Source organism: Urtica dioica, chromosome 5 (genome assembly GCF_054948205.1).
Source record: "Urtica dioica subsp. dioica isolate 48M chromosome 5, U.dioica_male_clone48M_v1_H2, whole genome shotgun sequence".
In the NCBI taxonomy this organism is placed as follows: domain Eukaryota; kingdom Viridiplantae; phylum Streptophyta; class Magnoliopsida; order Rosales; family Urticaceae; genus Urtica; species Urtica dioica.
The window spans coordinates 33381996-33409856 of NC_142760.1; the positions used below are offsets into that span (position 1 = coordinate 33381996).

General features: G+C 47.2%; 2 protein-coding genes across 2 annotated transcripts; both read right to left on the bottom strand.

The window, feature by feature from the left end:
* Nucleotides 1–1795: 1795 nt before the first annotated feature.
* Nucleotides 1796–5625, bottom strand: LOC149397986 (alpha-dioxygenase 2-like). The gene is made up of 8 exons (XM_089615244.1): nt 5478–5625; nt 4818–4954; nt 4114–4327; nt 3847–3992; nt 3507–3734; nt 3222–3424; nt 2492–2735; nt 1796–2245 (listed from the first exon to the last, which is right to left on the bottom strand). Exons 1-8 carry the CDS (start codon nt 5607–5609, stop codon nt 2017–2019), a joined length of 1533 nt encoding a protein of 510 aa, XP_089471370.1. The 5' UTR covers nt 5610–5625; the 3' UTR covers nt 1796–2016.
* A 7943-nt stretch (nt 5626–13568) lies between these two features.
* LOC149397987 (uncharacterized) lies at nt 13569–25770 on the bottom strand. The gene is made up of 4 exons (XM_089614418.1): nt 25730–25770; nt 24864–25242; nt 24474–24793; nt 13569–13887 (listed from the first exon to the last, which is right to left on the bottom strand). The coding sequence occupies exons 1-4, from the start codon at nt 25768–25770 to the stop codon at nt 13569–13571; spliced, it is 1059 nt and encodes a 352-aa protein (XP_089470544.1).
* Between the last annotated feature and the right edge of the window lie 2091 nt (nt 25771–27861).

The window sequence follows — 27861 nt, forward strand, 5'->3', positions numbered from 1 at the left end:
ACATTGCAAATCTCTCAATCATATGCTCTAAGTTTTGTACTATATGAATACTTCTTTTATAGATTGGATCCATAGAAAATATTTCGATGTTTACGCTTCATGAATATCATTAACAAAGTGAAAATTATAAAATTACAATTTTACCCTTCTAGTTATTATTTCCTTAAACTCTTTTGTTGTTTGTGAATAAGCACAAACATTCTTAGAAAGATGTAGCTAACATATGTCAAAATTCTTGATTCAATGACATCAATCAATGAATGCTAGGTCTAGTTGATTTATCATGAGGTGATGTACATTGTATTTTAGTAATCTTGTTTATGAATTCCATATATATATGACATCTCAATAACTCCAACATGAATAAGGCTTGAGATTGTCTTGAAAATTATGGGGAGTGAAAATCAGAAAATTGTTGTCATTGTCTTCATCTTTTGAATCTTTATCAAATCAAGTACCGGTGTTGTAGTATTTTTTTCTCTAAAGAGGGTGCCAAAAAACTTTTGTTTTTAATTGTCAGTGTGACATCTCCTTTCAAAGAAAAAACCAGCGCCGAGCCAACATCATTATTTGCATACCAAAACCTAACCACTACAATTTGACCGTCCATGGCCTAGAATAGATCACGGTCAAACTTCTCCTATATGTCCATGTCTCGATGATATATCCACCGTGATCTCTTGTCGAGACACGTCTATTGCCTTGTGAAGTCTTCTTTCTCTTCCTATGGGGGGTGGACTTTGAATTCCTAACCACAAAAGGAGTCGAGCGAGTGCTTTAGAACATGAAAAAAATCTCAAAAATTCAGCATGTACGTTGTTCACACCTAGGCTCATAGCCACCAAAAGCAAGGCCCATCCTGGTTTGGCCCAGACTCTTGCAGTGAAGGCAATTTTAAATTGGGCTTTTGAACCTGCCCAATCCCTATAGAAACTCTTACACCTCTAGACTCTTTCCTAGTTCCAGCATAGCTGTTTAAACTTATATCCTCAAATTAAAGGACATTTATTCTCCTTGGTATACATATATAATCCAATTTTTGCCTACCCAAATCGGCACTTGGAGCACCAGCCATAACATCCTTCAAAACGTCGCCAGCCCTTTCATTGCCATTTCCGGAAACCACGAAGACCAAAGTAGTAGACGTCGTCACACCATGACTTTCAAAAACTGTGTGTTTTTGGCATTTTGTGGAGCTCGTCTCAAAACCTGCGCCCGATCGCTTCCCTCCACGCATGCATACGGAGCTACAGTAGGACGAGGGGAGGGCTCAAGCCCCCCTCAAAATTTTTTGTTACACTTCTGGTCATTTTTTTTATAATATTTACATTTTTTTATCATGAAAATTTACAAATTAGCTCCCCCAGATTTTTTTTTTAAGTAGTCCCCCCTTGTGACCTTCTCTGGCTCCTTCCCTTACCTCAGAGTCTTGGCCAGCTAAACCCTCCCCACGACGGTATGGTTTTGTGCCAGTGATCTCCTAGTAAAACGCTACCTTCTACCGCATGTAGCGAGCGTTGACCTAGGAGTTGCGAGAATCCTCTCGCCCAAATGTAGGATCGCCAGGAAACCGACCTTTTCCAGTAGTACGTGGTGCATGCGAGAAAAGTCTGCATGACCATGTCCCAACTGGCCTTAACGAAGGTAAATTAGCTATGTCCAAAAAGAAAAAAAAAAACGGGAATAAGGGTTTTAAGATATATATTTCTACTTTGAATATCATAAAATCTGCTTATTTTCTTCAAAATTTTTACTTTCTCTCACGCATAACAATAATATATTGGTAACATTATATATTGTCAGACACATTCTCTATCTACACATTACACATTGTACGTTGCTAAATAGTTAACGTACATACGTACTCAAAACGTTGTTCTCATTTGCATTCCATTCATTCAAACTTTTTTCTCTTCGCCATTATCATACGTGGGTAGTAATAAGTTAAACATATGTAACCACACACAATTTATTGTCCCCGAAAAGATAAAAGCAAATAAATCAAACATGTTCAACTCAGGTAGTAGCTGGACGGAGATATAATGGCAAGAAGTGTGAAGGATTTGGTTCGGAGTCCCACACCGAGAAGGCGCTTGAACATCTCATCCATTTACTTGTCATATCAGGAAAATGCCTATCAATCACATCCTTCAAGCTCTCTGTTGTGTTCACCCATTTAAACCCTTCTTCGGTATATGATTTTGCATTAAAGTTGGTGGTGAAGAAACGATCCGCTTCTAACCTCCTAAGAAATCATATATAAATTTAATTTAGGGTGGGCATGTATAATTAAAAAGATAAAATATAAAACAAAAAACTAATTTTTTAGGGGGGTGTGTAAGAAAACAAATTTAAGAATGACATGTTCGAAAATATCACATACATTTTAGCCAAAAATATTAAAATTTGTATAAAATTATAGATATATAAAAATTAATACTAAAAAATTAATACATTTTAAATTTGAGAAGGAAAATATATAGAGGGGTACCTTGATGCAATAAGCAAAAAGATAAAGAAAGCCGTTTCACTGATGGCAAAGCCCTTGATCTTCTCTTCTGCGTGTAATCCGACGATCAAATCAAGTTTCTCAACATCGTCTCCATACACGTCGCGAAGAGTGCTCACAACTTCCTCGTCGCTCGTCAGATCTTCCCACTTGGTGATGGGAATCATTAGCAAATTTCTTCTAAACTCATTGTATCGTGCAACTCCTCTCTCTCTATCCCTGTAAACTAAATGTATAGGGTTGCATTGTTAATCATGGAGAGATTAAATTTTACCTATATTTGATATAACAAAAATTTAGATAAATAGCCAATTAAAACATTTGAAATTGCTATATACTCAACGTTTCGTAAATCTTAAGTAAATAGTCATAAAAACGACGTGATCATATAAATGAAAGTGACTATTTACCTAAGATTTACGTCTGTAAATAAATGGAAGTAGCTATTTACCTAAAATTTACGAAACGTTGACTATTTAACAATGTCAAAATGTAAATGTGACTATTTACCTAATGAATCCTTGATATGATATGTTCTTATAGTAAAATTTGAATCACGTAACAATTTTATGAAAAATTTCACTGCATGCTAATGCCATGCAAATCGCGTCGAGCTATGCAATCCAACTCACAATGTTAACTATAGCTAGCAGCAAGTTTTCGGAAAATGAGTAGCCGATTTGAGTATTCCCATGGGAGTTAAATAACTTACTTTCCAAGGCAGCCATGTCAATGGGGTCTGGTCGATCATCACCATCGATGTCGTGGGCGACGAGATTCCTCATCCACGAAGGGTAATTCCACAGCGAGAGCGCTCCACAAGATTGATGGCCCATCGATACAAGCATTTGTTCCATTCCGATCCTCGATAACCGAATCTCTCCGTCTTTCCCAATCATTTCTTGCATCGGAATTCTGTGGTCAAAGACAACATGAGAGCAAATTAATTAGATAGGTTATGAAGATCACGAGAATAGGAAATTAAAAGAAGGCTTACTCAGTTAGTATTGGGGGAGATTTGTCGTTTGAAGGAGGAGATCTGATGTCTCGGAGGATGAAATTATCGGGTAGAAGAGCGTGCATTCTATAAACACTCACAAACTCTTCAGTGAGTGAAAACGGAACTCCATGGTCTCTGGGTTTCTTAAGCCCAGCCAATCCACTCAGAACTGGTCCCAAAATACACCCAAACATGTCCTTAAATCTCTTCCCCAGTAACCCATACCTGCTCAAATAAATTAAATATTTACAGAAAATAAATTGAAGGGACCAAAACACAAACAAAAATTGAAAAAGTTGTAACGTGAAATGAAAAAACATACAGTACATATTCTTACCAATTGATCCTCATTCCGGCGACAAGAGTGTCCGTTTTCAAGAGCTCCAAAGTCCAATCTATCGTGTGGATTTTAGCAATCACAGCTGACGTCACTAGTCTCGCGTGCCTAAACAGCTTCTCATCATCAAAATCAGGATACTTTTCCTGCAAAACGAAACTCATTATTATCATTACCCAAAAAAAAAAAAAAAAAAAAAAAAAAAAAAAAAAAACTAATATGTAGGAAGTGGAAAGAAATAAAGGGAAAGATTATAGTTGTAGGTACTTTGAGCATGTCACAAACAGCGTTGTGTTCCTTGACGAACAAGGCTTGAAGGAGAGAAAAGCCGGCCCAGCAATTGCGAACGTCGCCAGAGACGGGGACGCCTCTCTCGTTGTGTTGGAGAAGCATGTCCTCCGATATCTTTACTTTCCCGTCTCTGAACTCCCTTATTCTTCCCATACCATCCTTGTCATTCCCATAGATAACACTCCCATCCCTGCCCAATGATGTCACTAAATAAATTATTATCAATTGACGACAAGTTTTTTTAGAGTAACCTACACATTAATACCCTCCCACACTACTACAAACTGTGGATTATACAACGGATAACTGTTGTAGAAAGTTGACTTTATCTTGATTTTTTAGAAGCTTCTACAACGGTTCTGTACCATTGTAAAATCCCAGTTTTGCAGTAGCGATACTTCATTTTTCTGCAAATAATATCCTCACGTTTCAATTCTACAAATTTTACTCCCACTTTTTAAATTTATGAAAATTTACACCCTATTCTAATTTATTATATGACAATTAATACTATAAATTTATACCTTATTCTAGTTCACTTTATATGTCAGCGTATTATTTAGCACAATCGAAAAGTGAGGATATTATTATGCAAAAAAAATAAAATGTGAGGGTATTAATGTGTAATTTACAATTTTTTATTTATTTATTTTTTTTTTTTTGCATTAAGTAATTATTACCACCAAGGTGTTCTTGTGTTCAAAGACCCAGATTTTATGTGAGGTGAAGGTGTGGGAGATGTCTTGGTCTTCAAAAACTTGAATGTCTTCAAAGGACACCCACTAGCAATTTCTTCAGGAGCACTAATAATTTCCACCTGTATACGTAAGCATTATAAGTACTGAAAAGAAAAGTAATGGTGAGCTATACATGTCATTAAGGAGCAAAATTAATTATAGATGATCTATAATTTTAATATTGGACTTATACAATAGAATTCTTAAACGACTTAGATTAACTATATATAATGCCACTAATCTTTTATTTTTTCATTATTTTATTTTATTTTTTGGAAAGAGTTTCAATGAGCATGGGGTTATTTTTAGGAGACTTTGTCCAATTGTGACTAAAATCTACGACCTTAACATAGTGTGGGTGAAAATGCACGTGAGCTATCCCACTTTGTCGTAAATCAACCATATGTTAATGCATGGTTAGTAATTGTAGTAGCTAGCTAGTGTATTCACTAGAACAAATTATGGTTTCAGCTTGACATTCGTTGCGACTGATGAAGCTTGGATGTCGCGGCTAAATCAGTTTTATTTTATTACTCAAGGAAAATAAAGTATTATATTTGTACACAATTCGTGTTTACACATAAACATGAGTTATTATCATACCTGCTCTGTGTCTTCTAAATGGTCAACCCAGTCATGAATCATGAACTGAATCCATGAGCAAGCTATCATGTTGAATTGCTTTCCACAATCTATGTACGTTTTCCTTTCTAACAGTTTGGAGGCCACGATCATTGGATGAGGCTCTAGCAACTGTAATACGTGTATATAAATATATATAATATAAGTCCTTTCTCATATATATATATATATATATATATATATATATATATATATATATATATATATATATATATATATATATAGTACAAAATTGTATAGACAAACATTTCTAAAAACATATTAACAAAATATGTATTTTATTGACAACTTGGTCCTATATATATAGTTCAAAACTGTATAGACAAACATTTCTACAAACATATTAACAAGTATGTATTTTATTGACAACTTGGTCCAAGCTTTAGAATTAGAAACAATTTACGAATTTTAATAATAAAAAAAGTTTAATAGTCATAGTGGTATATAACTCCTTTATTTTTATTAATTTTCTATGAGCATTTTATTTTTAAGTATTTGTAACACGTAATAAATTGAGAATAGACAAGAATCTGTGTTTATTTTGGTCAACTCGTACAGTTTGTGAGTTGTCGTTACTTTGAAATTTCTTACTCATTTTAAAAGGATTTTTTTTACGGCAACTCAATAAGTTATTTACTTATTGGATAAATTATTATTTAATTTATTTTAACTATTTATTTTTATCATTAAATTTTAGACTTGTTGGTATCAAAGTATTTTTCTTACTAGTATACTATAATACAATTCCTCAAATACTATAATAATAATAATTTTGAATTTTAAAATTAAGGAGTAATCGTAACAGTATTCAAATTGAAAAGATTTTTAATAATAATTTATGAGCTATTAATAAATTTCTAATTAAATTATTAGTAAAAAAAAATATAAAAAAACCCATACAAGCACCAAATCCCTCTAATAACACCTATATAACTAAAATAAAATCCCTTAAACTAGTTTTAGCATTTTTAATTACAATATAATAATAATAATAATAATAATATCATCAAAAGAATAACTGAAATAAGGGTGTATTCAATAGAATAACAATAATGAGTATAACAAGTAAATATTGTAGCCCCCAAAATGAAGAGATAAAGCAAAAATTGAATTATATTAAAATACAAATGAGTATGTGTTACCCCATAATCCGATGTGGATGGTGGCATATTGCGGCCGAAAAAGGTGCCTTGGCTGCCAATGACGTCGTTGTGAGGATGATTACACTTTCCATCGGCCGTACGATACCAAAACTCTTTGTGATCGTATTTTTCTCCGTTGACTACTCCGACGTGCAATAAGTTGTAACGCTGGTGGAGGTGTCTCCTCATCCCCAAATACGCCGCCCCTAATATTACCGGCAGTCTGTGCCACATCCCCAACTTGTCCAAAAAGTGCACAACCTTTTCATATATACCAAAAAAAACCTAATGAATTATGATCAAGAGAGTGAGTGAGTTTCGAGAGAGAGAAAGAGCTTACATAGAACAAAAATGTGTCGAGAAGATTCATTCTGGCCACAATAGGCTTGAGTTCAGGATGAACAAAGTTTGAAGAGAAAAGAGAGAAAGGCATGATTACAGTACTACCAAACCCTAAACTCTTTTGCTATAGATACATATATAAGAGACCGATAGAGACAGTCTGTTTATACTCTGAGATGTAGACATTCATTATATCTATATCTATTATCAGCTCTTTAGTTTATGTCTATGAAATGTGAGGACAACTAATGCTTGGATGGGTATAGAACATAAATTAGTGAGAGATATGGAATAAAATCACCATAGAATCCGTGTCCGCTCTATCAAAATCTTAGTCAGCTATCGACTTGTTGCCCACAACTTTTGCCACCAATAAAATCAAACCTACCACTGCCTCTCATTTGATCAATTGAGTGGCGTTGATTTTTTGAATCATGTGTTTCTATAAACTTATCGCTTTTTAATGTTTATTTGTACAACGATATATTAATTACACGTTGTAGCTTGTAACCCCTAATGGATTACCCATGTAGCAAGACCTTCAGTTCCTGTAATGCCTGTAAGAGTAATTTTCTACGTGAAGGCAATGATTAAACCCTTACGAAATATAAATATTATTGTATAATAAGGCTTAGAGTTAATTTCTCATAATTTGTGCATAATTTTTAATATGATTGCTAGTATACTTAAGGGTGAAAAAAAGTTGCATACCACACTGGTGGACTTTTTATTTTAAATATTTATAATGTTGCATTATACAATACATCATCAGCTATAATAAAAATTTAAACAGTGAAAAAGTAGATCTACCGTTTATCGTGATGTTACTAAAGATGTTCTAACACGTGACGAGACAATTTATCAATTTAGTAATTTATCAAAAGCAAATAAACTGAAAGTAACAAAACATAAGAGTTGGTAATCTAGTTTGACCAATCGTGCCTACTTCTGCAGAGATGATACTCTCGATGAAAAATAACTTCACTAAACGGTCGAGTAAGTACAACGTTGAACAACCATGAATGATCACATTCTTTGGTTTTCTAAACTTCAAACTACCCTAGAGAATTCTAACCCAGGCTCCCCTTGTATTTGACCTCCCCTCACTTTCCACTCACTCTTCCAATGTTTAAACAACGTTTATTACAATATCTTTTTACAATAAACTGAACAAAAACCAAACAAAACTATGTGACAAAGTTCAAACAATGGTTGTCAATCTCACAGAGTTTAAATGCACATCTAAGACATTATTTCGGCGCTGGTGATGATTGCAAAAAAAAAAACCTATATGCGTAACCCTACCAAGAGAGGAAACATTCATTTATATATGACACAACATAGCTGAGTGTCCTTGGCTAGGGTTTTCCAATGCACTTGGAGAACGCTCATTGGACGATTGAAAATAGCGCGAAAACGTATAAAACAAAAAGTCTGTCTGCAAAAATTCACGTCATTGAGCTGACATGTAAAGCATACACCTCATGTTTTAGGAAGATGTTTCCAACATCAGAGAGAACACCAGTTTTTCCATGACAAAAACAAGCAACACCAAAGAAAAAACAAACTCCCTCCTTGGCTTTTGTAGGCAAAACACACCAAGGCCAATGAGCACTGAAACTCACCAATCAACCAGAAGCATACCTGAAGAAAACTTAAGAAATCCCAACTTGATCTTCATGTCACATTGACTGACAAAGACCACAGCAAACATACAAGCAGATTTTCACAAGAAGATGCGCATCCACAGACAATGGCTCGAGTAACAGTGACTGACAGAGAGGGAAGCAAAGGCAGAGATGCACTCATAAAAGTCTTCATCAACAAAAGATATAGAGAGTTTCATACACCGCAAATTACTCCTCCTATTTGCCTCAAGAAAAACAAAGTAAAGCTAGGGAGAGAAAAACAACATTGTAGTACCAAACTAAAAGGTAAGTCTCAAACTAAAACTTATAGAGAAGCTAAAGAAAATATTAAGAACAATAAAATATAATATTGTTCATAAGGTAATAAAGGAGAAATAACTTAGACTTCAGTAGGTGGTGGCAGGATCCTAATGGACATCGTCACGTACAACAGTTGTACGTGAAGCATAGGAAGTAGGAACCATCATTTTCAAAACATCCTCAATCTCACTTTTTCTGTATGAGGATCCTAGATGCTTCAGCTCACTGATCAAGGTCCAAGCAGCACAAGACCTGAGCTCAGCAGACATAGAAGGAACTTTAGGAGCCTCTGTGAACATGGCAAAGGACTGAGGCATATGAACTGAAGCGGGCTTGATGATGTCAGCATCATGATGAGGCTGAAAGAGCTTGTAGCTAAAAGAGATATTTTCAGGAGCAATGGGAGATGACTTTAGCTCCTCTTCTTTTACTGCCTTGGGATGCTAATGAAGGATCATACCACAAAGAAGAGATGGATAGCCAATGGGAAGCTTGATAGCTCCTGATCTTGCATGCTTGATCACCTATTCAAAGACAAACTACCAAAGTCCATGGTGTTCAGAAATAAGGTGGTATCAGACACGAGCAATCGCTCTAATAGCCATTATTGGAAAGTCACAAGTTGGTGACGGACACGAACAATCGCTCCAATACCAATTGTTGGGAAAATGAAGGTTGTTTGTATCAGACACGAACGATCGCTCCGTTGTCATTTGATGGGTAAATTACTTTCTTAGGGTTAATTACGGTTCTCATGTATTCACTACTACAAAAAAGACTTTAGAAGCGACTTTTGTCGCTTCTAAAGATAAAAAAATCGCTTCTAAGGGTCAGTCGCTTCTAAAGTTGCTTCTAAAAATTAGAAGCGATACTTTTAGAAGCGACATATCGCCTTTAAAGCCGCTTCTAAAACAAAAATTGGCGTCGGAAATGGCTCCCTCGAAATGACGGGAAGCGTTTAGAAGCGACATTTGAAGCGGATTGTCACTTCTAAATCTTTCCCACCATTTCACGTGAAATATTTAGAAGCGTATTGTCGCTTCTAAAAGTGCTTTTTATTTTATTTTAATTTAATTTAATTTAATTTTATTTTTAGAAACATAAAATTAAAAGTTTCATTTACACCAAAATACGTAGTAATATAACTAATTAAAAGTTTTAAAAAAATAAAAACGAAATAAAAAATAGTCTGAACATTATAAAATGTCTAAATAAAAAATAAATGCGCTCAACGTCGTCCGCCTAAGGCGCGTCTACCACCTGGTCCATATCCGGGCTCATCAGGGTCAGGGCCATGACTTCCTCTACTTGCTCGAGCTGATGACAATGGAGGATCCTCAGGTGATCCTCGATGTCGTACCTCTGGGGTGCGCTCGGATGTACGCGGGGAGCTCCATGCCGGCGACCTGTAACGGCTCGCAATCTGACTCATCCTTGAAGCAATCTCTGGGTCGAACGCTCCTCTAGACAATGCGTCATATGCACCAGCTAAGTCTCTCACTACTTTCCGGAGCATAGACATCTCTTCCCACTGGACTTGAGTTGATGAAGGTCCACCCTTGATATCATGAGCCTGGGCTTTTAGCAGATCCGAACGAGGGATCAATGGACCTATCCCTGTAGCCCAATCACGTCACGTGCTAAGAACAATAGCCATGGCACCCTCCTCAATAGCGTCTTGGCTCGGAGATTCCCCTGGCGCCTAAACTTGTCGTCGTATATCAGCTACTTGACCTACGATCTGGGCTTGCATACAATGTTTACAAAATTAATTAATTACATTAATTGAAAATATGAAGCATTACTGAAAATTAAATTAAACTTACGTAGTGTTGTCCAGCAACATGCGTCGTCTATTCCCCGTGAGTGGTTTGATGGAGTCTCTCCCACGCAACGAGCGGACCGAGCATCAAACCATTAGCATGCCTCTGCTAAAGTAGATAATGAAGTAGTATACTTGTTAAATAAGTTGAATGAGTTATACATTAATTAAAATTTACGTTCATCCATCGATAGTGAGCAAATGATATTTTCCCTTGTCGACTTTGTGTGGTCTTTTTTGCTTGGTTGGCTCTGTTTTGTCGAGACTTTTTTTGCAAAATAATATTATTACAAGTTAGAAACTGACCAAGTGGAGGTATGCGCTTGGATTTCTCGGATCCTCTATAGTCAATATGACACGTCTTTGATAAGACTTTTTTTTTTATCAAAGACGTGTATATTGAGCAAGAGCATCCGAGAAATCCAAGCGCATACCTCCACTTAGTCAGTTTTCTAGCTTATAATAATATTATTTTGTTACCTTGAAGTCCTCGGTCTCCATCCTATCAATGCAAGCCGTCTACTCATCGACAGTCAACGCCTTCGGCTTGTTAGCCAACGCCACACAAATTCTTGAATCGGGAATTTTATTTTGCCTTTCCGTCACGAAAACGCTTCTTCGCGTCGTGGACGATAGTCTTATTGATGAGAGCGCGATGGCAATCAGCTGGTCGAAGCTCCCCAATCTCCATGTCCTCAGACACAAAGTCGAACTCTACGTGAAGACCAGACAAAATCGCCGTTTATTGTTGCGGCGTAACATCATTCCACGATAGAGTGGCGTGAGAAATATGCACTCGTACCAGACCCCCCCAACTGTTGGCAAACGTGTCAATCTTCTCGCCCTTCTTGACCCTCTTGCATGTTGGAATAGATCTAGGATTAAGAATAATTTATCGCTTCTAGCAAGCGGCGGAATATAAAAAATTTCTTTTAAACACGTAAAACGATTTTACTACCTAGATAAAGTGCATGAACATATAATTTGAAATTAATAACTATAAAGAGTTTTCACTCGGTACTGATAATGCGAGGTCGACGACAGGGACGTGGAACTCGACACGGCCGAGGGCTGCGCTGGCGGCGACTGCAGAGCTCACTAGCGTACCTGGAGGCGTCGACGGTGCCAGGAGAGGCGGGGCGGCGACGATGTGGAATCTGGTGGTGCCGGTGGAGGCGGAGGGGCTGGGGTCGGGTATGGAGGGATAGAGGGGGTACGTCGGGCGTCGACAATGCTGGGGTCGGGGACAGAATCGGGCTCGTCGGGCGGTGGCGGGCCGAGTTAGGTCGTGGTGGTCGGTATGCGGAGTCGCTGTGGTCGGTCGGCGGGTGGAGCTTCTGCCGAGTTGGCTCTCGCGGTGGTCGGATGGGGCACGTCGGGCGGCGGGTGGTCACGTGCGGTCGTTGGTCGCGGTGGTCGGCGTGGTCTTCGGTGGCGTGATGGCGGTGGAAGGCGTGGTGATGCGTGGTCGGAGAAATATAGAAGAAAGTCTGAGAGAGAGAGAAATTTTAGAAGAATAAGCAACGCGCGATTTATTACATCTGACCTAGATTAGAAGCGACTAGTCGCTTCTAATGTCTAGGTAAGATAAAACGACGTCGTTTTGTGAATAACTTAAAAATATTGGCGGAGAAAACAACAAGCCAAAAATTTCAGTACATTAGAAGCGACATTTAGAGGTGACAAGTCGCTTCTAATTGTTAGCATACCACAAAACATCGTCGTTTTTGTTAACATATGAAATTTTTGGCGGAGACAAGAAGAAAATTAAAATTTTGAGATATTAGAAGCTTTCTTCTATATTAGAAGCGACATGTCGCTTCTAATCGGCGGGAAAATATTAGAAGCGACAAGTCGCTTCTAATCTCATAAGTATGACTTTTTCAAGGCAAAATCTTTGTCTTTCCATGGAATAGGTTAAAAGCGACTAGTCGATTCTAATTCACAAATGTCACTTCTAATTCCAAGCGTCGCTTCTAAAACTCTTTTTTTTAGTATTGATTGAACACGAACAATTGTTTCAATACTTCTTATTGGGTAACCAATCTTTTAACCCTTACAATAAGTTTACTAGTGCAGAATAGAAGAATACACGAACAATTGCTGATCTTTAACATAAACAATAATTACTAGGATACTAAAAAATATTCAATAACTATCACTACTACAATTTAACATATTGGGTGCGGAAGGGTATTAGGTGCGACATGTCGCACCTAAAAGTCGCACCTAACCACATATTAGGTGCGACATGTCGCACCAGATAGTCCTCCAAGCAACTAAAAATTTCGTTGATGATTAGTGCTATCAGGTACGACTTTGTCGCACCTAATACAAATCTGTCGCACCGGATACTATTGGGTGTGACACCTGTCGCACCTAATGAGTTTAAAAATTGAAACGGTCAGAAATTCTCCCCGAATATTTTTGGTTTCCTAAAAACATATTCGGTGCGACATTGGGTGCGACATGTCGCACCGAATATGTTTTTAGGTGCGACATTGTCGCACCTAATAGTTTTAGGGTATTTTAAATACCCGAGCGTCTTCTTCCTCGCCCACAGCCTTTCTTTCTCTCTATCTAACTGTCTCTCTCTCCAACGTTCGTTCATCTTCCTCCGCCGTGATCTCCCCCGCCGCCGTGACCTCCCCCGCCGCCGTGACCCACGTCCAGCCACCGCCGCCCGCTGCCGCACGTCCAGCCACCGCCGCCCGCTGCCGCACGTCCAGCCACCGCCGCCGTGACCCACGTCCAAGGTATGTCTTTCTCTCTCTCTCCCCTTCTCTCTTTCGATCACTCATCTCTCTCCATTTCCGACCAGCCCGCCGTGACTAGCCCGTCGCCCCGCCGCCGTGACCAGCCCCTGCCCCACGTCCAGCCCCGCCGCCATTGCCCCACGTCCAGCCCCGCCGTCCCTGCCCCACGTCCAGCCACCGCCGCCCGCTGCTCCCCGGTACATCTCTCTCTCTCTCTCTCTCACCTTTATCGTCATCTCACTCGGTCTCTTTGCAGGTTCGTCCCGCTCCCAACTACAAGCCCCGCTCGTCGACACCGACGCTGCCCCCACCGTCGCAACCCGTGCCCGACCCCAATCAGCGAAGCTGCCCCCACCGCCGCTGCCCAGCCCGACACCGTGTTACCTCGCCATTGAAGGTGAGTGACAATATTTATATAATTGTTATATTTTAGATTGAAATTAAAAATTGAAATTGAAATTGAATTTGAAATGAATATATGTTTAAATTAGATTATAACAATTTGAAATGAGTATATGTTTAAATTAGAATATTGAGTTAAATGGTTGAAATTAAAATGAATAAATGTTGAAATTGGAATGTTGAGTTAAATTTTTAGATGTTGAAATTAGAAAGTTGAATTGGAATATTGAAATTGATATTCGTCTGTTAGTATTTAGTATGTAATTATTGTTAAACATGTTACATTTAATGTAATTATTGAAAATTTATTGCGACCGAGCCACAGAGGCTCGGTTTAGTATTTACTATGTTAATAGGATAGACCTGGTTGGTTATATATGTGTTTTTTTTTAATTGCAGATTTTGGTTAGTCAATATTTTAGGGGAAACTCTGCCGAATTTTCGGTAGAATGATAACTATATGTAATATAACGAATTCTAACCATTTTTTCAAATTAATATATATTTTTCACAATTTCTCTTTCACTCTCACTAATTCGATCTCGAATCTTTCAAATGTTAACGAGTCACTCTCAATTTCCTAACAATTCATCACTCTCAATTTCATAACAATTCATTTTAAATTTCAAATATCCACTCTCAATTTTACCTCTCAATTTTAGCTCTCAATGTCAATAATTCACTCATACAAAATGAATTCTAACGATTCATTTTTAACTCCCAATTTCCCGTCTCATTCAGAAGAATGTCAAATCCAAGTAGGGACTGGATTACCAAGAACAATCGGTTGAGTTTGCAATATAAAACAGGGGTTAACGATGTTACCGGTCGTTTTCGGGACACCGAAAATTCAAAAACGATTCAAGGCCGGCCGGGTTTTACCGGCCGGAAGCCCAACGGGCCCCGGCCCACCAGGCCCGAGCGCCCTGACGCACCCACGACCCGGCACGGCCGGCGCGCGCGCACCTGCGCCCCAGGCCCAACGGGCCTCAGCGCGCCCTAGCGCGTCTGGCTCGCGCGCACCGTGCACCCGGCCTCCCGGCCCGCGCACGCTCCCGCGCCTCGGCCTCCCGGCCCGCACGCGCTCCCGCGCCCCTGCTGACTCGGCCGGGCGTCCTTACCACCTCGGCCGAGCAGCTTTGCCACCTCGGCCACCTCGGCTGAGCAGCTTTGCCACCTCGGCCACCTCGGCTGAGCAGCTTTGCCACCTCGGCCACCTCGGCCGAGTGTCCTTACCACCTCGACCGAGCACCTCGGCCACCTCGGCCGAGCATCCTTGCCACCTCGGCCGAGCGTCTTCGCCACCTCGGCCACCTCGGCCGAGCGTCTTTGCCACCTCGGCCACCTCGGCCGAGCATTCTTGCCACCTCGGCCGGGCACGCCCACTGCCGGGCACGCCGCGCCCGGCCAAGTCCCGCGCCCGGCACGCCCTGCGCCCATCCAGGCGACATGTCCCGCGCGCCCTGCGCCCTCTTGGGCCTGAGGCCCCGCGCGCCCCGCCCCCGGCCACCCGGTGGGCCTCAAGGGGCCGGCCCAAGGCCTCTCTCCACAACTATAAATACCCCCCCCCCCCTAGGGGAAGGAAAAATGATCCTGGTTGACACCAACACAACACTTCTCTTCTCTCGAGAATTCTCTCTCGCACTCTTGTGATATTCCAAGAGCGCGCACTCCTCCTCCCTCGGCTCAGAAACATGAGGACCCCCCTCCATGAGAGGGAGCGCGCTCCTCTTCTGCGACCCGAGCTTCTGCGGTACGCACCGCTCTCCGGCTTCTTGGCCCTTGAGCTAGAACTCTGAGCTACGAGCACGCGATCCCTCTAAAGTCTTCACTAGAAGCTACGAGCTGGGTTCTACTCTAAAGCCTTGGATTCCCAAAGCCTATGAGCCCAAGATAGCCCCCGATACACAAATTGAACTACGTTCTGACCTGATCCCGACTAAAGGGTACGTAGGCAGCCAACCTTTGGCACGGTCACACCCCCTAAAACACACCTCAGGGTCTGGAGGGTGCAGCTCGGTCTACGAGCTCCCATTTTTGGCCCGGGCGCGATCACTTGGTCCGGCCTTGGATCGAACCGCCCGAGGTATTTAATCGTTGTTCATTTTCGTACGACAACATTTTGGCGCTATAAGGAGGGGACTTCCCAACTTACACAGCCCGAAATCCCTTCTACAGCTCGACCCTTTTCTTCTCAACTCGAGAAAGACATGAGTGGTCAACCACCCGTTCGTTCTGAGGGCGTGAACAACCCCGAAAACGCAACCGCGGTGAAGAAATACTTCTTGCGCTCCCGAGCGCAAGGCGACGAGGAGTCTCACAATGACGAGAGTCACACTCCCTCGCCCCCTCCACTTCAGGACAGTCGGGACGACCGCATCCTTGAGATGGAGGAGAAAATCCACCAACTAAAGATAGCTAACGCAAGGTACCACCGCCAACTGGCGGGCAAGGCGCCTGCGCAAGGCACCCCCCACGGGGAATCTGAGGACCTCATGGACGAGGGACATGATTATGTCCCCGACTATGAAGGCTTGGAAATTTCGGCGGACGTCGAGACTTCTCTCACCAAAGACGGGGAACTCCCTGTTGAGATCGAAGTCGGTCCGTCGAAAACAAAAGCAATACCGGTCTCCTTTCAAGAAGAGACCTCCCGACGTTCAGCCCATGACCGACTCGGTCAAAGAGGCAACGTCAGGGAAGGCACAACGACTCGGCGAGTAAGGCGTGTGGCTCGAAGCTCACGCCCCCATACCGCTGGGCCGGATCTTAGAGATCGATTTACCACCCAACGGAACGACCGTGGCGAAGACCTCTGGGAGAGGCTGAGCGCTCGTAAGGGTCACAACCCTACGGCCCCAATCAATGGGGACCCCCGCACGGCTCAAGGGTCGAGCGAAAGGCGACAGGTGACTCCTCCTGAACAAGGAGTGACCCCCAACACTGGCCTCGACGTCGTCACCATGATCCACAATCTTCGTAACGAGGTGTGTGACCTGCGTGAAGGCGGCTTTGCCGGTGATACATACGGGGTCGTGGAAGAACATTCCTCTCCCTTCACCGCCCGAATCCTTGCTGAGGTGTGCACGGGAAACTTCAAACTCCCGAATCTCCATCCATACAATGGGAAAACTGATCCCACGTATCACATCCAACATTACGAAACTTGGATGATGATGCAGGGCGTCTCACCTGGGGCTCTATGCCAAGCTTTTAGTCTTACCCTCACCGGACCCGGTTTCGAGTAGTTTAAGAATTTAAGGCTAGGAAGCGTCCAGTCATTCAAAGACCTGAAGGACATGTTCCTAGCATGATTTGCTACATCCATGGTCCAAAAGAAGACCAAGATGTACTTATGGTCAATAAGGCAAGAGAATAACGAGTCCTTGAGAGAGTATCTCACCCGATTCACCGCAGAATCAAATAAGGTTGACCGCTTTGACGACAGTGACGCAATTACAGCCATCATCGAGGGCTTGCGCACTGGAGACTTCTTAAAGTCCGTCGTCGGCAGAGTCCCTTCTATGATGGCCGAGTTAATGAACCGAGCCAAAACCTTCATGGGGGTAGAGGATTACCTCGACGGCCGCAGGAGCAGCAACCAAAGCTCCCGCCGTCGGGATGAGTCCGGCAACGAGCCTGGCAACCCCCGTAAGAGGATAAACAAGAGAGGAAAAGCTACCGATAGCCGACCCCCTATGTCTCAGAAGCCGCGTCTTGCGAGCAATTTTAGAGACTACTCGGGTTACACTCCCTTGAACGCCCCGGTAGAGCAAATCTACGCTGTGGCGCGTGACAAGTTCGTCGCTCCGGCTCCGATAATGGGCAACCTCGCATCTCACGACCGGTCCCGCTATTGTGAGTTCCACCGGGATTACGGTCACACGACCGCTCAATGCTTTCATCTTAGGAAACAAATTGAGACGTTAATCCAGAAGGGAGAGCTCAAGGAGTTTGTCCTTCGCTTGGTAGGAGCGGCAGCCCCCACCGACAACAGGCCACAGCCTGAAAAAGGTGGAGGGACCAACACAAACACCGACCGCACAGCGGTCACAGCTACGGCTGATGCGCAACTTCACGTCGTCACCACCATACTAGGTGGCTTGCAAGACGGGGACTCGGCCCGACAAAGGAAAAAGCTCCTCAGAGCTGCCTCTCAAGAAGGCCTTGCCGAGCAGGTTAACCTCACCTATGAGGAACCTCCGTCCGTACCTCACGAGACGATACAATTCACCAATGAAGAGGCCAAGCGAGTTGTACACCCGCACAATGACGCTATAGTCCTCAAAGCCCAGGTGGCCAACAACTTGGTAAAAAGAGTTCTTATTGATAACGGCAGCGCAGCCGATATAATCTTTAAGACCACCCTCGAGCGCATGAAGCTCGGGGGGCTCCGCCCTGTCCCGACTCAGACACCTCTGTTTGGGTTCACGGGAGAAAAGGTCATGACTGAAGGAATCATTGATTTACCAGTCACCTTCGGAACTACCGGAGGCATTGAAGTCGTTCACATGGTCCCCTTTCTTGTGGTCGACCAAGAGTCGCCCTACAATGTTATCATTGGGCGACCCACGTTGAACAGACTAAGGGCTATCACGTCCACTTATCACCTACTAGTGAAATTCCCCACCGAAGAGGGAATTGGCGTCATGGCCGGTGATCAAACCCAAGCGAGGATATGCTATGTCCAGGGCGTGGACGGCAAGCCCGCTGAAAAAAGGGTTAACACGATCTACCAACTGGAGGACGACTACCCGTGTGATCAGAAAGACACACGGCAACTCAGGGAATTAGACCCCCACGACGATATCGAGAGGTTGAAAGTTGACACCCCCGATGATCTCACTTCGATCGTTCTTGACGAAGCTAAACCTGACCAGGTAGTGAAGATCGGTGCACAACTCCCTCTCGCCATCAAAACTCAACTCGCGTCCTTCCTTCGGGAGTTTAAGGATGTCTTTGCGTGGACACATGCAGACATGCCCGGGATAGACCCCGATGTGATTGTGCACCGGTTGAATGACGATAAAACTATCGCTGAAAAGGTACAAGCTAGACGTGCGTTCAACCCCGAACGATACCTAGCGATAAACGAGGAAGTCGAAAAACTTCTCTCCGCTGGTTTCATCCGAGAAGCCAAGTACCCAAAGTGGGTGGCCAATGTGGTCATGGTCAAAAAGCCTAACGGGAAGTGGCGCATTTGCATAGATTACAAAGATCTTAACAAAGCCTGCCCGAAAGATTGCTTTCCACTCCCACGCATCGAACAACTGGTCGACACCACGGCAGGACATGAACTCCAAAGTTTCATAGACGCCTACTCGGGCTATAACCAGATACGAATGCACGAGCCCGATCAGATCAAGACAACCTTTGTCACTGATCGCGGCCTTTACTGCTACAAGGTCATGCCTTTCGGCCTTAAGAATGCAGGAGCTACTTACCAATGATGGGTAAACCGGATCTTCGCCGACCTGATCGGCAAGACCATGGAAGTATACGTGGACGACATGCTCGTTAAAAGCCTACTGGCCGCTACCAATCACGTAGACAACCTGAGGGAGATGTTCTTAATCCTCCGCCGGTACAAAATGAAGCTCAACCCCAACAAATGTGTGTTCGGGGTCGAGTCCGGGAAGTTCCTAGGCTACATAGTTAGCCGTCGAGGTATCGAAGCGAACCCCGAGAAAATCAAGGCACTCCTTGACATGAAGTCTCCACGACGTGTCAAGGAGGTCCAAAGTCTGACCGGTCGGGTTGCCGCCCTCTCACGTTTTGTGGCCAAAGCAACCGACAAGTGTCAACCGTTCTTCAAAGCAATTAAGAAGACAGGCGGCTTTGAATGGACGGACGAGTGCGAGAAGGCCTTCCAAGAAATGAAGGCCTACTTCGGGACACCTCCGTTCCTCTCCAAGCCAAAAGATGGCGAGACGCTTTACATCTACCTCGCCGTCTCCGAACGAGCTGTGAGCGCTGTGCTGATCCGTGAAGAGGATATGGCTCAATGGCCCATCTTCTACGTAAGCAAAGCCCTACTTGACGCTGAAACGCGTTATACAGAGATAGAAAAGCTCTCTCTCGCTCTCCTCGTAGCCGCCAAAAAGCTATGCCCCTACTTCCAGGCTCACCCAATCGTTGTCCGAACAGGACACCCAATCAGTAAAGCTCTTCAAAAGGGAACATCGACTCGCATGGCGATCTGGTCCCAAGAATTGAGCGAGTACGGGATTGAGTTTCACCCGAGACCAGCAATAAAGGCTCAAGCCTTAGCTGATTTCGTAGCAGCATTCTCCTACACTCCCGACATGGGAAGAGCAGAAGACGACTCGACCGACGACTTGTCGGCTCGAAAGAGAAAGGTCGACCCTACGGGTCCCATCTGGGAACTACACGTAGACGGGGCATCTAATGCCCAGGGAGCAGGCGCCAGCGTGATTCTAACAAATCCCGACCGGGAAAAGTTATGCTACGCCCTCCACTACGGATTCCAGGCCTCCAATAATGAGGCCGAGTACGAAGCCCTGATCGTAGGGCTAGAGCTCGCTCAAAAGCTCAACGTGCATAATTTACGAATACACTGTGACTCGCAGTTGATCATAAATCAGGTTAAAGGCGACTACGTTGCCAAAGAACCTAACATGATCGCCTACTTGGCAAAGACAAATGCCAAGCTAGATGCCTTCTCCTGGTTCGAGATCATCCAGATCCCACGACAAGAGAACTCCGAGGCTGACGCCCTAGCTCGCCTCGGATCCGGTATCACCGAAGACGGGTTGGGAACTATCCCAATCGAGTCTCTCTCGCGACCATCCGTCTCACGTGACGAGGTTGGAACGATTGAGAGCATCGCTCATCCAACTTGGATGACCCCGCTTACGGACTTCTTGCGAAGAGGGGTACTTCCCGAAGACCGCAGAGAAGCCGAAAGGCTGAAAGCCCTCGCATCCAAATACGTGTTGAGAGGCGAAGCCTTATACAAGCGCGGGTATTCAACCCCGCTGCTCCGATGTCTCAACAGCGTCGAGTCGACTAAGGTCCTCCGCGAGATCCAGGAAGGCCTCTGCGGGAACCACGCCGCTGGAAGGTCCCTCGCGCTCAAAGCGCTTCGACAAGGCTATTTCTGGCCAACGATGAAAAGAGACGCCTACGACTGGGCAAGAAAGTGCGACAAGTGTCAACGTTTCTCCAACGTTCCACGTCAGCCGCCATCTCCCCTGAGTAGCATCGTTGTTCCACGCCCATTCGCAAAATGGGGCGTATACATTATCGGCAAGCTTCCCAAAGCCCCGAGGCAATACGAATACGCCATCGTCGCTATCGACTACTTCACTAAGTGGGTCGAAGCCGAGCCTCTAGCCAGGATCACCGAGGCCAACACTACAAACTTCATCTGGAAGTCCATAATATGCCGCCACGGCATCCCCGCGTCGATCGTGACCGATAACGGCGCGCAGTTCGACAACGTGAGGGTTAGAGAGATCTGCGCCCAACTAGGGATAAGCAAGACGTTCTCGTCCCCGCGACATCCACAGGCTAATGGCCAAGTAGAAGCCGTCAACAAGACGATTAAAAGCAACCTCAAGAAAAAGCTCGAAGCCAAAAAGGGTGCCTGGGCTGAGGAATTGCCTTTCATCCTATTGGCCTATCGAACGACCGCTCGAAACGCCACCGGAGAGACCCCTTTCTCCCTAGCCTTTGGGATTGAAGCAGTGGTCCCCGTGGAAACGGAAGTCCCCACCTACCGGGTCGACACTTTCGACGAAAAAGAAAATGATGAGGCCATGCGCCTCGAATTGGATCTGATCGACGAGAAAAGATCCGAGGCCCTCACCAGATTCTCTGCACAAAAACGAAAGGTTGAGAGATACTACAACGCCAAAGTCAAAAGGCGGATCTTCGCCGTCGGCAGCCTTGTACTCAGACGCGTTTTCCAAAACACCCAAGTGCAAGGCGCCGGGGTCCTGGGCCCAAATTGGGAAGGACCATATAGGGTTCGACAAGTCATACACGACGGAACCTACTACATCGAACACACGGACGGAACTCCAATCCGGCACCCGTGGAACGTCGAGCACTTGAGGCAGTACCACCAGTGACCAAGTCTCCCCATTTATTGCTCTGATTTCCCTTATAAGGCCTACGCGCCACTGTTCAAGGATGTTCACTGTCAGCAAAACTTAATAAGAAATAAAGTTTGAGGTCTTTTTACCCACTTTATCACAGTTTTTAGTTATCATGGCACGACCTGTAAACTAAAAACTCGGGGGGCTATGGGTCCAGAGACGTACACTCAAAAAATTACGGCATAAAAAAAAAAACCTTAAGCCCCCCACTCACGGGATACAAAGGCTTAAGAAGCTCGGATCCCGACGGCTCATCGGGCATACGGGTCCGGGAAAAGACGCCGGCCTAACACGGCGCGACGCAAAATTTTGGTCGCTCAACCCACGAGCTCAAAGACGTCGGCCTAACCCGACGCAAAAGTTCAGTCGCTCAAGCAGCACGAACACTTCTACCCAGGCCTAAGTAACCCACGGGGATACAGACTTAGGAAGCTCGGACCCCGACGGCCCTTCGTGCATACAGGTTCGAGTAAAACTTCGGCCTTCCCGGCGTGCCGTAAGACGCGTAAAGGCGCAGGTGAAAGACGTCCTCCGGGACGCATGTAAGTCGCGTAAAGGCGCTGCCTCAAACCCTAAAAAGGCCAAATTTGAGCCAAACAAAGGTTCGCTAGCCTCAGGGCACGAACACCTAAGACGCCGACCTAACCCGGTGCAATAGGGTTTGAGTTAAAGACGCCGGCCTAACCCGGCGCAACCGCGTTCGCTTGCTCCAGGGCAAGCGGACCCAAAAGACGTCGGCCTACCCCGACGCACCCGCGTTCGCTTGCTCCAGCGCAAGCGGGCCCAAAAGACGTCGGCCTAACCCGACGCACCCGCGTTCGCTTGCTCCAGGGCAAGCAGGCCCAACAGACGCCGGCCTAACCCGGCGTAACTGCGTTCGCTTGCTCCAGGGCAAGCGGGCCCAAAAGACGTCGGCCTAACCCGACGCACCCGCGTTCGCTTGCTCCAGGGCAAGCGGGCCCAAAAGACGTCGGCCTAACCCGACGCACTTGCGTTCGCTTGTTCCAGGGCAAGCGGGCCCAAAAGACGCCGGCCTAACCTGGCGCAACCGCGTTCGCTTGCTCCAGGGCAAGCGGGCCCAAAAGACGTCGGCCTAACCTGATGCACCCGCGTTCGCTTGCTCCAAGGCAAGCGAGCCCAAAAGACGCCGGCCTAACCCGGCGCACCCACGTTCCGACGCTCCAGGGCGCGAACGCTAAAAAGACGTTGGCCTAACCCGGCGCACCCACGTTCTGACGCTCTTGGGCGCGAACGCTAAAAAGACGTCGGTCTAACCCGGCGCACCTACGTTCCGACGCTCCAGGGCGCGAACGCTAAAAAGACGTCGGCCTAACCCGGCGCACCCACGTTTCGACGCTCCATGGCGCGAACACTGAAAAGACGTCGGCCTAACCCGGCGCACCCGCGTTCCGACGCTCCAGGGCGTGAACACCAAAAAGACGTCGGCCTAATCCGACGCAAAGCGCGTTCGCTTGCTTCAGGGCACGAACCCAAAAGACGCCAGGCTCAGCCGGCGCACCATAAACGCTCGGTCACTCAGCGGCACGAGCTCCGAAGACGCCGACCTAACACCGGCGCAAGTTACGTTCCCTTGCTCCAGGGTGCGAACTCAAAAGACGCCGGCCCCAACCCGGTGCAACATACACGTCCAGTCGCCAATGGCGCGGACGCGGAGCCCCCGGAAACTACCCGGTACGACCTCTTCGATCATCGGAAGGCACGAAGTGAAGTCACTAGGCCACAACCACCTAACTGGGCACACACGCCCCCTCGCATCGAACATTGAACGACGACGAGTCATAACGATAGAGCGAGCGGAGGACAAATCCCAGCTAGGGACGCAAAACCCGCCAAAACTATTGGTAAGGGAACAAGTCCTTCGGGCCACGTCAGCCCGCAAAGAAGGCATATGCGAGTAAAATTGCTCGAAAATTGAGATAGGCATTCAACACGAAAGCGACAAGAATATCTCATAAATAAAAGAGCCACGGCTCTGAATCCAATGAACACGTGCTGAACAAAAAGTGCGTAAAAAATAAATAAAATCCTAGAAAAGGAAAAGAAAGCAAAGCGCTAAACATACGCGCTAAAAAAGAAGCCACACGGCTCAAACAGTACCCTCATCTAACAGGGGAAACAGGGTGTCGAAGAATTCAAAGGTGACCCCCCCGGGCCTCGTTCTCGGTCGCGGTCGTATCCCGACACTCTACCGCTCCGGCACGACGGGCCTCCTCGGTCCCTATGTCGTAGTCATCCTGCAAGTCGGACGCTCTTCGCTCCGCTTCAGCAAGCTGGGACGAGAGGCGAGCGTTTTCCTCCGCCAGAGAGTCGCGCTCGCGCTCCGCCCGAATACGCGCCGCTTCGCTCGAAGTAAGCTGGCGGTGCGACGTCTCCAAAGCATCAGATCGAGCATCCAGTTGCCTCCGAAGGTCGGTAACCTCAGTGCAAAAAATTTCCGCTGATCGGGTCGCCACCTCGCAAGCTCGCCGTTCTTCGGTGAGCTCCCCCGCCATCTTGGCCACCGACAGTTGGGCTCCGTCGCGCTGATCTTGTGCGATTTGGAGTTCCACCCTGGCCTCACGAAGCTGGTCTCGAAGCGTCTCGGTCTCCGCCCCCGGGTGCGAACCTCGCTCGACCTGAGCCAACCTAGCCTTCGTCTGAGCGAGCTCCTCCTGAGATGCCCCTAAGCGCCGGATGAAGTCATGCAAAATCCTGTCGCTTCGCACGGCCCTCGCATACGCCTGCGACGACAAAGAAGCAAGGGTTAAAACTGAAACCTACGCTTACAACAGAATAAACAGAAATACTGACCCTCTGAGCGTCGGTAACCCCCGCCTGGAAGAAAGCAATGTCGCTCTTCGACACCACGCCCTTCCACCAGGATAGTGGGGATCCCTCGAGATGGCGGAAACAATCCCCTCGAGCCTCTATCGCCTCCAGCTCCACCGCCGAGTTCGCCCTCTTGGGTTCGGAACGCTCGTCGAGAGGTGCCGATGTCGAAGCCCTCTTCAAAGAAGCGCGAGACTCCGGTTCGACTAGACCGGCAGTCTCGGCGCGCTCTCCCTTCGCCTTGCGGTCAGCGACCCTAGAGCGAATCTCCGCCATTGACTCAGGGTCCGGAGAAGCGAGGGCCAGCCTCCTAGCTCGCCTCTTTGCAGCTACACAAAACAAAGCAACGAAGGTCAGGTTCCTGTCAAAACAAAAAGTTTTACAAAACCATAAAGTTACCTCGAGAAGCAGGAGCGACTGGTTGAGCCACGGGACTTGGGGGCCTGCTCGCCCGGAGCGCCTCCTCGGTGCCCGGAGCAAAGGGCGGGAACCACCCGGTGAACGCAATTAGCTCGGGGGAACGGAACCGCTCGCCAGCCTTGCGGGCTTCCGATATCCTCGATATTTCTCTCACAAAGGGGAGCTCCGCTGCCCCCTCGTCCATTGGAAAGTCGACCACACGACCGAAGCGAAGGGGCGCCTCGCCGAAGGCGTCCGAGGTGACCCACACCCACGCCCGGCGGCTAGGCGGGTCACAATCTTCGACCAGCCTCACGTTGCCCCGAGCACGGGCCATATGAAACCCCGGCTGCCCCGGCGTTGGGAAGACGGCAACCAGATTACGGAAGTCATCCACGGTCATGGCATGCTGCGTCTGGCAGTGCCACTCCATGAAGCATGTAGCCAACAGGCGGTAGAACGCCAACAGGCGGTAGAACGCCGGGCTCATCTGACATGCGTGGACCCCTAGTCGGGTCAGGATCTGCTGGACGATCGTGGGGAACGGGAGACGCAACCCGCAGACAAGACTCCCGATCGTCACGGCCGCATACCCATCCCTGGGACGAGAGGGCCTGTCCTCGGGGGCTGGTCTAAGCAATCCCACCGAGGAGGAATGCTATACGTCTCCCGAAGTGTGTTGAAGACTCGGGAAGTGAGCGTGCTCGCAGCATCGATTCCTCTGCAGTCTAAGCCGACGGGGGCGACAGAGTCGTCTACTCCGTACATACGAGTCCTCTCCAGTGACCGGGCATAAGTGTATCCCGAAGCCTCCGCGGACTCGAAGGCCGACCAGGCCGTCGCCAACACCTTCCCGTTGCGTTTCTCCTTCCCCCTCGCGGGATGAGCCTCCAAGTCCTCTTCAGGGCCTTCTGAGCCCGACCCTAGGGGATCGTCGGAATAAATCTCGTCCAAGAAAGATTCGGACGGCACTATCGCAAGCTCAACACCCGAGGCGTCCAAGTTAGATGCCCGGGGGAGCTCAGCACCCACTACCGCTTCACCTCGCTGCTTGAGCAAAGGGGCGTCAAAGGACGCCTCGCGGGAGACCAGGTTAATCACCAACCGTGACGATCGCGGGTCCTTGGACCCTTCGTCCTCCCCTTCGGGGCCACACCTAGTAGGTGGGCCGCTCCCGGGCCCCGCCAGCTCGGCTACCGCCGCGGCGTCGGTCTCCAACTCCGCGAGCCATTTGTCGGCCACGCTAGAGTCTTCCTCGACAAAGATGGGGATCATGTCGAGTTCCTCAAAGGGACCCTTGGCCGCCCCCCCAAAATTTGGGAGAGGGTAGGTAGGATCAACCTCGGGATCATCAACATGGGAAACAAGCTCGCTCCCCATTAAAAAAGGAAAAAAGTCGCCTGCCCAGGGGAAATTTCAAACTCAAAGGAATTTTCCGATTACCCACAGGCTGCCAGTGTGAACAGAAAGGGCGGGGGCTCTCCTATTTATAGGTGAGGAAGGAGCAAACCCTGCTCCTTCCCCTCCCCTGCGCGCGCGACACAAGGCCCGGCCCGCGGGCCGGCCTCGCGCGCGCGCCAGTCCCCCAGCGCCAGGCCGCGCGCGGGTCTTGCTGCCCGGCCGGCCCGGTCCGGCCCCCAGGGGTCCGCCAAAAAAAAAAAAGAGAAGGATATGCGTGCGTACGGTCGCGAGTGATCGAAGGTGAAATTACCTCAACGCCCTTTTTTCTTATAAAGTTCACGACTTACGTCCCGTAAGCCGTAAACTTGGGGGGCTAATGTTACCGGTCGTTTTCGGGACACCGAAAATTCAAAAACGATTCAAGGCCGGTCGGGTTTTACCGGCCGGAAACCCAACGGGCCCCGGCCCACCAGGCCCGAGCGCCCTGACGCACCCACGACCCGGCACGGCCGGCACGCGCGCACCTGCGCCCCCGGCCCAACGGGCCTCAGCGCGCCCTAGCGCGCCTGGCTCGCGCGCACCCTGCGCCCAGGCCTCCCGGCCCGCACGCGCTCCCGCGCCCCTGCTGACTCGGCCGGGCGGCCTCAGCGCGCCCTAGCGCGCCTGGCTCGCGCGCACCCTGCGCCCTGGCCTCCCGGCCCGCACGCGCTCCCGCGCCCCTGCTGACTCGGCCGGGCGTCCTTACCACCTCGGCCGAGCAGCTTTGCCACCTCGGCCACCTCGGCCGAGTGTCCTTACCACCTCGGCCGAGCACCTCGGCCACCTCGGCCGAGCATCCTTGCCACCTCGGCCACCTCGGCCGAGCGTCTTCGCCACCTCCGCCGAGCATTCTTGCCACCTCGGCCGAGCACGCCCACTGCCGGGCACGCTGCGCCCGGCCAAGTCCCGCGCCCGGCACGCCCCGCCCCCATCCAGGCGACATGTCCCGCGCGCCCTGCGCCCTCTTGGGCCTGAGGCCCCGCGCGCCCTGCGCCCTGTTGGGCGTAAAGCCTCGCGCGCCCCGCCCCCGGCCACCCGGTGGGCCTCAAGGGGCCAGCCCAAGGCCTCTCTCCACAAATATAAATACCCCCCCCCCTAGGGGAAGGAAAAATGATCCTGGCTGACACCAACACAACACTTC

Bases quoted from the DNA above. Each gene is read 5' to 3' on its own strand.
- LOC149397986 (XM_089615244.1), bottom strand. From the start codon at position 5,609: ATGATCGTGGCCTCCAAACTGTTAGAAAGGAAAACGTACATAGATTGT. The intron at 4,955-5,477 runs GTATGATAATAA...TTACGTATACAG, and splicing joins ATTTAGAAGACACAGAGCAG to GTGGAAATTATTAGTGCTCC. The intron at 4,328-4,817 runs GTAATAATTACT...ATCATTGGGCAG, and splicing joins AACACAAGAACACCTTGGTG to GGATGGGAGTGTTATCTATG.
- LOC149397987 (XM_089614418.1), bottom strand. From the start codon at position 25,770: ATGAGCCCGGCGTTCTACCGCCTGTTGGCGTTCTACCGCCT. The intron at 25,243-25,729 runs GTTGGCTACATG...TTGTTTTGACAG, and splicing joins CTGTTGGCGTTCTACCGCCT to GAACCTGACCTTCGTTGCTT. The intron at 13,888-24,473 runs GCAACTGGATGC...CGGGCTGGGCAG, and splicing joins GAGGTTACCGACCTTCGGAG to CGGCGGTGGGGGCAGCTTCG.